Source organism: Schistocerca americana, chromosome 4 (genome assembly GCF_021461395.2).
Source record: "Schistocerca americana isolate TAMUIC-IGC-003095 chromosome 4, iqSchAmer2.1, whole genome shotgun sequence".
In the NCBI taxonomy this organism is placed as follows: domain Eukaryota; kingdom Metazoa; phylum Arthropoda; class Insecta; order Orthoptera; family Acrididae; genus Schistocerca; species Schistocerca americana.
In genome coordinates, this window is record NC_060122.1 from 281,167,288 (window position 1) to 281,179,689 (window position 12,402).

General features: G+C 39.1%; 1 protein-coding gene across 1 annotated transcript in view; it reads right to left on the reverse strand.

The window, feature by feature from the left end:
* LOC124613409 (dynein axonemal heavy chain 7-like) overlaps positions 1–12,402 on the reverse strand; it is a 755,469-nt gene that overhangs the window by 41,691 nt on the left and 701,376 nt on the right. The window contains exon 36 of the mRNA XM_047142112.1: positions 9,845–10,159. Coding sequence (XP_046998068.1) covers positions 9,845–10,159 — 315 coding nt within the window. The remainder of the gene's footprint in view (positions 1–9,844; positions 10,160–12,402) is intronic.

Genomic DNA, 12,402 nt, shown 5'->3' on the forward strand with positions numbered 1-12,402 from the left:
TTACAACCATTCACTATTTGCGTGGGCTCATGAACTAACTGCTTGAAATTATTTTCAGAGAATGCATTTAGCACAATTTCAGATGATATTTTATGCATACCTCCAGAATTAAACATGTATTTTCGTCAACATATCGAGGGTAAATTAAAGTCACCACCAACTATTATTCTATGAGTCGGGTACATGTTTGAAATCAAACTTAAGTTTTCTTTGAACATTTCAGCAACTGAATCATCTGAATTGGAAAGTCGATGAAAGGATCCAATTATTATTTTATTCTGGTTGCCAACAATGACCTCTGCACATACTAACTCACAGGAAGTTTCTACTTCAATTTGGCGACAAGATAAACTACTTCTGACAGCAACAAACACGCCACCGCCAACCCTGTTTAGCCTATCCTTTCGGAACACAGTTAGGTTCTTCTCAAAAATTTTGGCTGAGCTTATGGTATATCCAGCTTTAGCCAGCTTTCAGTGCCTATAATGATTTGAGCATCAGTGCTTTTCATTAGTGCTTGGAGCTCTGGTACTCTCCCAACGCAGCTACGACATTTTACTACTGTTATACCAATGGTTCCTGTATCTACGTTCTTCCTGTGCTCAGCCTGTACCCTTTGTGACTTAAGCCCCTCTTGTGTTTTCCCGAGACCCTCTAACCTAAGAAACCGCCCAGTCCATGCCACACAGCCCCTGCTACCTGTGTAGCTGCCTCCTGCATATAGTGGACACCTGACCTATTCAGCTGAACCTGAAACCCAACCACTCTTTGGCTTAGTCGAGGAATCTGCAGCCTACATGGTTGTAGAACTGTCCGAGCCTCTGATTCAGACCCTCCACTCGGCTCTATACAAGAGGTCCACAATCGGTCCTGTCGACTGCTGCAAATGGTCAGCTCTGCTTTCATCTTGCAAGCAAGATTGGCAGCCTTTACCACTTCTGTTGGCCCCTCGAAACCAGAGAGAATCTCTGGTACCGACGTGAGCAACCACCTGCAGTTGGCTGCACCCTGTGCTCTTCATGGCATCCAGGAGGACCCTTTCCACATTTGGATTGACTCCACCCAGTATGACACGCAGTGCACATTGGTTTCCTTATCCTTCTTGTCAGCCAAGTCCCTACGGGGCCCCGTAACGCGCCTAACATTGGAGCTCCCAACTACCAATAATCCCACCCTCTGCGATTGCCTGGATCTTGCAGGCTGAGTGGCTTCCTCTGAAACTTCATGTCCATCTTCAACAGTCCATCTGACACCAATGTAAAGGTAGGAGACACTTCTGACACCAGTGTAAAGGCAAAGGAGGTTGGCTCTCTGGGCATGGGTTGTGTTCCCTGTCAAAGATGGGGGATGTAGAAACAGCAGAGGCAGGCCGTGGTAAAGATACAACAACTCTTTATTAGTTCTTTACAAATTCATGCAATTCAGACACTCTTATGATGGTGCTCCATTCCCTGGCACTGTTCAGATTCCATCATAACATCCTGAATATGTAGCTTCAGACGCTGATGCATGGCAGGCAGCATGCATTTGCTGCTTGGGAGACCGAGCACTGTGCTAGCATGTCCAGTATTTGAGGCAAGCTGAGGCGGCAAGATGCAGCCCTGTGTGGTCTCTAATGTGGAAGGTCGTATCGTTCCAGTGGCACAGCAATGCTGGTGGCCGGATCTGAAGTCTCAACCAATGGTGAGGAGCAGGGATGGGCGAATGGTGCTGTGTTGCCTGCCTTGGCTGGGCAGACAGGCAGAGGTCCCTTCTTCACTGACTGGTGGTGGCAGAGTTCACAGCAAGGATGCCCTGCAAACACACAGCAGGCGCCAGATGTCATCCTGATGTGCCAAACATGATATACTCAGCTTGGCCAGCATTTAAATGCTGCTTCCCGGCACTGAATTCATGGAAGGGCTGCATTTGTTGGCATCATTGAACCATGTGGAACAACGCAATGACTAGGGTTTGGCGTAATCGTCAATGACGCAGAAGGCAGTCCAGCCAGCGTGCCTTCTTGAAGGCTGGCCCAGGGCACTGACACACAGGACAATGTCACCAAAGTCTTGGTGCTTCTGAGAGACGCTGATCAAGCAGGAGCAATGGCCGGCTGTGGCCAATGTCCATAGCTTGTGCCCTGATTTCAGCTCTTGAGATCTGACACGGGAGCTGATAGTGCAGTTCAATGACCAGAATCTGCTGTCTGGCTCAGTCTTGTATTAGGTCCAGGCTCTGACTTCTGCCCCAAGTTCTCCTGTAGTTTTCTCCCATACAGAGGCCCATATGCAGTAATGTTTGCTGAACAGTTATTGAGGAGACACTGTTGGCAGCCCCTTGGTTCATCTGGGTGGTCAGTTGCTTGTCTGTTCATCTGTACATATCTCTGCAGCCATTGTTCATCCCAGTCATCTGTGGTCCATGGTGCATTACAGTTATATCGGCATTGGGTTTGGATAATGCCATTTTCCCAGGCAAGGTATACTTTAATCACAGTAGCACACAAACAATTTAGAGATGTAGCCATTTCAAAAATGCTTCCACACTTGGCCTGAAAGCCAGTGACCATGCCCTTTTGGACATCAGATAAATTTCTCTGTTTCTGCATTATGGCAATGACTGCATGTTTTCCCTGTCACATCAATGCACTGTATATACCTTCCACTGCAAGTGGTGCCACCTGCTGCCTGTGAGTGGTTATTGCACATTGATGCCAACATAGGTGGTGGTCAAATAATGTGACTGGACTACGTGTTTAAATTAATGGTTCAAAAATACTAATGCTTGTCAGAACATGCCTTCTTTGGTATTTGGAGTTTCATACTCTTCTTGAATCATGAAGTTATTTCATCTGTCTCATGTATGATACACATCATGTGGAACAGTTTTGGCATAATTGATTATACTAAGGATCCTCATTAATAATTCTATGTACACTCAAGACAGCTTGTTGTGAAATACATCTTGCTGTGCTCTATCAATTTCTTCTCATAGTTTCGCATCCCTATCTCATATTCAGCCATTTCCTCTTTTCTTTCCATGATATTTTCTTAAGTTTGTTTCTTTTGTATAGTCTTCTATATGTTCCTTCTACCTTACAGCTTTCTCTTCTTGGCTCAGTGCTGGCTTGCCATCTTAGCACTTGATATTCATAAAACTGTGTCCCTTTTCTCAAGGGTTTTTTTAATTTCTCTATGTATAGCATCTATTATTCCTACTGTCATGTGTGTTTCTTCCATGCAGCTGAAAATAAGTGTTTTTTCCCTTCTTCCATATGATGGTTGTGGCCAGGGGAATGAGCATTCAGGTGTCTGTGTGATTGTGTGAATGTTCATATTATTTCTAGAAAAGTAGTTAATGCTCAAAAGCTGTTGGTATTTCTGTTTTCTGTTACATGTTTCTGTGCTCTATACATCAAACCAGTATAGGTGAGTGGTGGCCTTTCCATTATTTTGCATGTTAACTAACAAAATAAGTGTTTGGCTATTGAGTATAGCCTCCCACAAACCAGGAACCATGCTGTAATAGGGTGGCCTGCACATCTCACAAATATGGATAGTTCTATTGTAGATAGTTGAAGGGGCAAGAGTCTGGCCTTATAACATTATCCAACTTAGCTATGGTAGCTTTACTGTATGGTTAAACAATGACGGATTAATCTTGGGAAAAATATTCTGAAGGTAAAACAGTCTCCCATTATTGCATTCTCCTCCAACCATTCTTGCTTCACCATTTTGCACTTTCTGTCAATCTCATTTCTTTTTGATGGATAGTTGTTCTTCTACTGTCTTTGCTACCTCTTCTCTACCCATTCATCTTCTGCTTCATTTGCTTCCCCATTTCAATTAGTCATTCTCTAATGATCCCTTGGAAACTTTAGCCTATGGTTCTTTCAATTTATCTATGTTCCATTTCCTTAATTTCTTACCTTTTCACTGTTTCTTCAGTTTTAATTGTATCCATAATGAATAAATTCTAGTCAAAGTCCACATTTGCACTTGGGAATGCTTTACAGTTTAAAGTCTTTTCCGTATCCTACCATTATATAATCTGTTTGAAACCTTCATGTGCCTACACATCTCTTCCAAAACACAATCTTCTTTCATGAAATTTAAACAAACATTTCGTGCAGCTTCCCCTTTTGCTTCTTTTCATCAGTCAATGTCCTCCTTTTTTCCTTCTTTTCCTTTTCTTACTAATGGATTTCAGTCAGCTATCATGATTAAATTTTCATGTTCCTTAATATATTAAATAATTTCTTTTATTTTATCGTACATTTCTTTCTATCTCTTCATCATCTGTGGACATTTTTGGCGTACAAATATGGGTAATTGTGGTGGATCAAGACTTTTTATCATGGCTATGACAAACTATTCAGTAAGTTGATGAGATAGTTCATGGATGAATGGCTGTATCTAACAGCCACTATATTTTGGCAATCAGCCATGTCACCATCATATCATCATCAGGTGCACTGATGAACTGACTGCTTAGGGCCTGTTGTGACATGGCCCATCTCTCCCCTCCCCCCCTCCCCCTGTCTTCCCACCAACCAGCCACTCTCCCCTCCTCCCAGCAACACAGTGCTCTATCCTCAGTTCCTGCCCAGGGACACAAGCTAGTGGCATTTCTGCTGCTGCTCTACCTTCCCTCAAAGTCAGTTCATATGAGATATCTCTTTCATCTTTTTAATTGGACTAAGCACAGGTTCCTAGCCCTTACTAACAATGTAGCCACTATCATGACTGATCAAAGGTTCCTTACTCAAATCTCAATAGCTTCTTTAATGACACAGTCTGAGAAGTGTCAGAACCTTATTATTATTGTAACCCATTCCATGTAATTGTGACAGACAATGTTCTGCAACTGCCGATGTGTTAGGATAGTATGCTACTGCAGTCTGGTATGGTGTCAGTGTTCTTGCAACTACCTTCAACAGTAAGCACTGTCTGACCTATATATGTCTTGCCACATTGGAAGTAATGGAATATTGCTTGTCAGAATTAAATTGAACAGATTACAACCATACTAAGTTTCTGACACAGACATCAAACTTCTGAGACTGTGTCATTAAAGAATCTATCAAGATTTCATCAATCATGATAGTGGCTACATTACTTACAACGGAACCTCCCCATCGCACCCCCCTCAGATTTAGTTATAAGTTGGCACAGTGGATAGGCCTTGAAAAACTGAACACAGATCAATCGAGAAAACAGGAAGAAGTTGTGTGGAACTATGAAAAAAATAAGCAAAGTATACAAACTGAGTAGTCCATGCGGAACATAAGCAACATCAAGGAGAATCTAAGCGCAGGAGTGCTGTGGTCCTGTGGTTAGCGTGAGGAACTGCGGAATGAGAGGTCCTTGGTTCAAGTCTTCCTTCGACTGAAAATTTTACATTCTTTATTTTCGCAAAGTTATGATCTGTCCGTTCGTTCATTGACGTCTCTGTTCACTGTAATAAGTTTAGTGTCTGTGTTTTGCGACCGCACCGCAAAACCGTGCGATTAGTAGACGAAAGGACGTGCCTCTCCAATCGGAACCGAAAACATTTGATCACAAGGTCATAGGTCAACCGATTCCTCCACAGGAAAACACGTCTGATATATTCTACACGACACTGGTGACGGCATGTGCGTCACATGACAGGAATGTGTTGTCGACCCAACTAACTTGTACACTTAGCGAATGGGTAAAAAGATTCTTCTACCTTGCCCGATTAAGGTTTTCTTGTGGATGCGATAATCACTCCCAAAAAAGTGATGAAAACATAAGAGTTTGTCACATAAACTGAAAATAAAAACTTAATCTTCTCACTCGAGGGAAGACTTGAGCCTAGGACCTCTCGTTCCGTAGCTGCTCTCGCTAACCATGGGACCACGGCGCTCCTAGACTCCCACTGTCCTTGATGTTGCCTATGTTGGCATGGACTACTCAGTTTGTATATTTTACTTATTTTTTTCATAGTTCCACACAACTTCTTCCTGTTTTCTCGATTGATCTGTGTTCAGTTTCTCAAGGCCTATCCACTGTGTCAACTTATAACTAAATCTGAGGGGGGTGCGATGGGGAGGTTCCCTTGTTAGTAAGTCTTGAGAACTCACTTAGTCTGATTAAGACATGGAAGGAGGTGTTGCACAACAAACTGACTTTGGCGTGAGGCAGAGCAATAGCAAAGATGTCATCAGCACATATCACTGGGTTTTAACGGAGGATGGAGCAACATGTCCACTGGAGAAAGGGACGAGGTGATGTTTGGCATGAACCACCCTTGATAGAAGTTCACCTACATTTCTGTTTTCTAGTTCATTGGTAGTCTTACTCCTGCAACAGCCTTGTTTCATTTCATATTGAAACTTGTTCTTCCTGCCATCCAACTCTGTAATCTCCCACTACATCTAACTTCAAACAATCAGTTTCACTGTACATGTTCACTAATTTACCTATGCAAATAGTCCCAACTAGTCCCAACCTGAAGATCCAAATGGAAGAGTATTTTACCTTTAGAATATTTTATCAAAGATAATGCCATCATTGTTTAACCATACAGTAAAGCTACCATAGCTAAGTTGGCTCTGGCCTCTCCGCAGGCACCGTACTCTTCTGATATGTGTGAGGTTCATGGTTTGTGGGGGGCCATACTGAGTAGCCAATCACTTATACTGTTAGTTAAATAAAACTAAAGTTCATACATAAAGTAAGGGAAAGGCAGCCATTCACCTATAGTGAATGAATGCAGGGGGCATAGAAATACATAACAGAGGTTTTGAGCACTAGCTCTTTTTCTAGCAATGGTATGCACATTCGTGCACACAACAATACAGACACCAAAACACATGCTCCTATGACCACAGCCATCATATGGAATAATAAATTCCACAGTTTAAACTCTAATAATGCTTAGGTAGATTACACATCAATTTACACCCCAAATTTTATGAAAACCACAGATTATGGTATTTAGATGGCAAATTTTTTTTGTCTCTAAGTCAAAAGTAGTAGAAGCAGTTACGTTTGTAAGGTTCATTCCTACACACTAGTTTTAATACTGCCAGGCATATCAACAGGTGATGCCATACTAATGACATGCCTCATTAAATATTATGTTGACATCTGTTGGAGTTTTCGTGAGTAGCATCTCCAGCCACCATGTCACATGAGCTCAAAAGCCAGCTGATTTAAGTTCAAGTGGACACAGGCTTTCTTTTCTGCTCACCAACTATGTGTTCTTTTCCAAGGTCAACTGGAGTATTGAAGATGACTCTGCACTACACAAGTTGTTCTTTAGATTGTTCATGTTATGACTGATCTGCTTGTGATCTGAGTATAGGGATGTACATGTACTGCTACTGAGTTCTACTTCAGTGAACTTTGTTACCATTCCATATTTGGTTACATGATTCATATCAGTCTCCACCACCACTATCATTCAAACTGAATCCACCCTGACTGTTTTCATTTGTAATCCAAATAGTTTACACACTCAGCAACTTTTAGGAACTATGTGTCATTTATCCTGTGTTTCAATGTATTCAGCAAATGTTAGTAAATAAGTTCTACACTCTAAATAGGAGACTACAAAATTTTTTTATGAAAGCCAGTGACAGACAGCACTGACATATCTCTAACTAAACTACTGTGGCGAAGCCTGCTGTAAGTTTGTTAGGCAATGCACACGCACCAGAACAGTACAAGGGTGGGGTGGGGAGGGGAGGAGAGGGGAGGGGAGGGATCAGGTGTGAGGAGATTTATCTTATTATTTTACAGTGCTACTGCACTAACAAAAATAAACTACAATAAATCATCTTAAAAATATTTTAAAGATTACAATAAATTAACTTTTCTATAAAAAACAAAGAAGCAATGGAGAAACCCACTAATTTAGAATGAATTTTTCTTCCTTCAGTGGAGTGTGTGCTGATACAAAACTTCCTGGCAGATTACAACTGTATGCTGGACTGGGACTCAAACCTGAGACCTTTGCTTCCACAGGCAACTGCTCTGTGGACAGAGCTATTCGAGCATCTCGTGATGTGCGCTCACAGTTTAAATCCTTCCAGTACATCTCCTGCCTTCCAAACTTCACCCGCATAACTCATGGGACTATCAATCTTGAAAGAAACAATTCTGAGGAGATCTGGATTAGCCATAACCTGGAGGGATTGTTTCCAGAATGAATTTTTCACTTTGTAAAAGAGCGTGCACTCATATGAGCCTTCCTGAAAGATTAAAACTATGTGCCAGCCTGACAATGTTTAACAGGCCTTATGAGAGAACATAAACATAGGGAAATGACATGAATTAAAAGAATACTCACATTTTTAACCTGTAACTAAAGTACAGAGGAGAGAGCCACCGTTAATCTGTTAGGTAATACACCATCGCATATATACGATTAAAGTGAAATTTCGTTAATTTTAGTCAAGATAGGAAGAGGCACAGGCAAAAATGCGTAATAATAGGGAGAAGGGTGGGGTACAAAGCATGTGGAGAAATATCTTTATTCACTTAGATGCCATTCCACTGACAAAGTCACTGTACAATAAATTAACTTAGGAACAAAGCAGCAATGTAGAAAGACAATGTTCAATAGGTCTTATGAGAGAACTTCTATTCCATAGATAAGTGCAGGGAAATGGCATAGTGGCTTATGCCCCCCTCCTTGCCTCCTCTTCCCCCACTCTGACATTCATCTTACATATGTTGGTGGATTACTGAATAGATACACAGCCAATCTTACCTCTGTACTTTAGTTGTAGCTTTACACTGTTAGCATTCTTTCAGAGGTAACTGCTTGTTATTTCCATTCCTTTATGTAACCTGCTATAAACACTCTTTTATAAGCCATGTTAAACATTACGGATATTTTCCACTGCTTCTTTGTTTTTATATACATATATTTTTAAACTGAATCATTACACTGGATTTTAGTTAGTGCAGTAGCACTATAAGTCAATAAAGACTTTAATTCACCATACATGATGCTTCCTAACTCCTTCTTCCCAATCTTGTGCATGTGTATTACATAACTGACTTTCAGTGGGTCTTTCCTATGCAGTTTCATTATAGAAATGTCAATCATTGATGCTACTAGCTTTCATTTGTAGGAGACAGTGTTGGTTTGTGCCCACCTAAACATTTTCTGTCTTTCTTTTCTCCTATTACCACCAGGTCTCACTCAAATCACATGATTTAATGGTGTACTCTTATTTGCACACTTTTAACTGTAACTTTTAATTTTTCATAAAAGGATATACTGCTATTGTTTTTACATTTGTCTCTGATACTTCCTCTATTAATACTTTATCCATTGACTTTAAAAGCAAAATCTCATCATCACTGCTGCTGTGACACCTAGCATTATGTAATGACATAGACTAGGCCTTGTAATGGCAGTCTAAACTGAGTTGACCCCTGTTGTAAGTTATGTAAACTGTAAACTGAGTTGTTAATGAATGTGAGTATGTGTTAATATGTCATCTACAAGTAGTGCTTGTACTTTCCTGACAACTGCAATGTTTTTTGGCAGATGTTTGAATGATGTACTATGGCTAAAACACTAAAAATAAATAAATTTCTAACAAGTGAACTGTTGTTATTAAGAACTAAATAAAGCAGTGAAAAAAGACATGCTCAGCATTCACATAAAGCATGCAGACCTCCAGCATGAATCTGTGTGGGAACTCAAACACTTTATTTTTATTTACAAATTGTCTATTACTTTAAATGTCAAATTATTTTTGGATGGTGATGTCAACTGTTTACAATTACAGCACCATCAGTAAAGTAAAAGATGTATACATTTCCTCCAGAGTTTGAGAACAGAAGACGCTAAGTGAGAAATAAATCATGAGTCTTACCATTATATATTGAAATCTTTTGGAGAAATCAGCAATATAAGCCCCCAGCATTTTGGTACTTGGATATGATACCTTCCACCAAGAGGCAGGTATCTTGTTTTTCAGTATGGAAGATACTGAGTCTTCTACTTCAGGGGAGATAATAATTTCTTGGCCTTTCATTGTTCTGATTATTGTTTCTAGCGTCATTCTAATTGTCTTGAGAAGTTTGTTATATTTATCAATTTCCAGTATGAGAACATTATTCAAGCTTTCCTTCTGTGAGAGTGGATACTTTTTTCTTGCAGCTTTTTCATCAAACTCTTTCTCTGGAAGCTGTGAAACAATTGATAATTAATTTTAGGGTTCCTTTACACTGCTAATGGCACATAAAAAAATCTATTAATTTTTTTGAATAACCTAAAAAAGTATGTTGATTTTTGCCTAGGGCTGTATATGATTCATTCAATATACTAATATTAAATAGGTTCTGAAACTAATAATTTTATGTGGGAGTCTAATCTTTTGCTTGGTCTATGACAATTTTCATTGAGGAACTTCTTTATTACTATAGCAATGTGGTATAATTCAAGAAACTTGAAACAACTGCAAATAATGTCACTAATGGTATGAAGTTGATTAACATGTTTTCTTATCTTGCAAATAAATTGCATGCAGAATACCTTTGAGATACACATTTCTTTTAGCCAGCATAGCTCATGGTAAAAGCAACAGAAACATTAGTTTCTCTGCACACTAATATAACAAATACTGTAATAAATGAAACAGTATTTAGTCTCCCACCGTCCTCTTTAATCTGTTTTGATAAAAAATCAGGTTTAGAAATACAATTATTCTGATCTCCATTTTTTCATAACATATTTGAAGCTTTGTTCAAAATAATGGAAGTATAGTAACTTTGAGTTGCAAAAGGCACACAAACATGTTATTATTACTTTTTTGTTTATCTAGTTTATCTTCTTGAATAATATTAAAAAAAACACTTTGTTTTCCATTTTGTTTGAAATTACATCATTACCTAGCAAGGAATAAAACAATAACAACATGGAGGATGTCCATACCAACACAATGGAAAAAGTACATACAGCCTCCTCTCTTGCAGGACCCCTGTGTCATTAGTTTAGTGTTTGCTTAAATATTATTGTCGTATAATGTCATTTAGTTGAAACAATGAGCAAAAAAGGTAAAAAATCTCACATTTTCGACCTGAGTTTGCAAAAAAGTATCTTCTATAAAACTCTCCAAACTGGGCTCATTAGAAAAACCTTGGTGTGAACCACTAGATAAAGTGTATTTGATTATCCAATGCAGGCTAAGTATGCTGGATAACTGTAATCAAAGTTGGCATGCAAACGGTGACACGAAAAAAATGTCGTAAACATTGGATTCTTATGTCGGACAGTAAACACATGCTGAACATGAAACTTAATATGGAATATCTCGGTAGCTCATGGATGTGAAATACAAAATTTCATTCACCTGCTATTTTCCAATAATCTACAAATTTGATGGAAAAATTATGTTTTTTTGTGAAACTGTGAAAATATGGTTTATTCGTTACTTCTTTTACAAATGCTGTTTTCTATTAAAGCTTCATTCGAAACAACATGTCTTAGCCCACTTCCCCCCAGAACAGTGTGTTTAATTAACAATATGGGCTGACTACGCTGCATAAACTGAGGCAAAATAGCCAAAAATATTGTGTTGCAAAAAAAGTTTTAAAGCTTTAAAAGCTTCTTATATCATGGTGAACATGAAGGTTTGGGCACAATAACTGAGCAACAAAAGGTTTTCCAATATAAAATGTCATTCACATATTGCTTTCTAAATTTCTACTGAATGAGTTAAAACTTGATTTTTTTTAAAGTAGTTATATTCAATATGCTTTTGGAAAATTTGTTTTCCATAATCAGTTTCAAACTAATGACAACTGGAAAGAGCATGTTTCCAAGCATCCACAAGATCTCGTTCAATTTTCTGATGTGCACTAACAATAGCTGAAAATTATGTACCATGGCAAAAGACTACATTGCAGCAACCTGTTGATTTTTTTTTAGTCCTGTAAATCATACAATTTGTACAGTGAAGCATCTACATCTACATGGATACTCTGCAAATCACATTTAAGCGCTTGGCAGTGGGTTCATCGAACCACCTTCACAATTCCCTATTATTCCAATCTCGTATAGTGCATGGAAAGAATGAACATCTATATCTTTTCGTATGAGCTCTGATTTCCCTTATTTTATCGTGGTGATCATTCCTCCCAATGTAGGTCGGTGTCAACAAAATATTTTCGCATTCGGAGGAGAAAGTTAGTGATTGGAATTTCGTGAGAAGGTTCTGTCGCAACAAAAAATGCATTTCTTTTAATAATTTCCAGCCCAAATTCTGTATCATTTCTGTGACACTCTCTCCCATATTTCACAATAATACGTAATGTGCTGCCTTTCTTTGAACTTTTTCGATGTACTACATCAGTCCTATCTGGTAAGGATCCCACACTGCACAGCAGTATTCTAAAAGAGGACGGACAAGCATAGTGTAGGCAGTCTCCT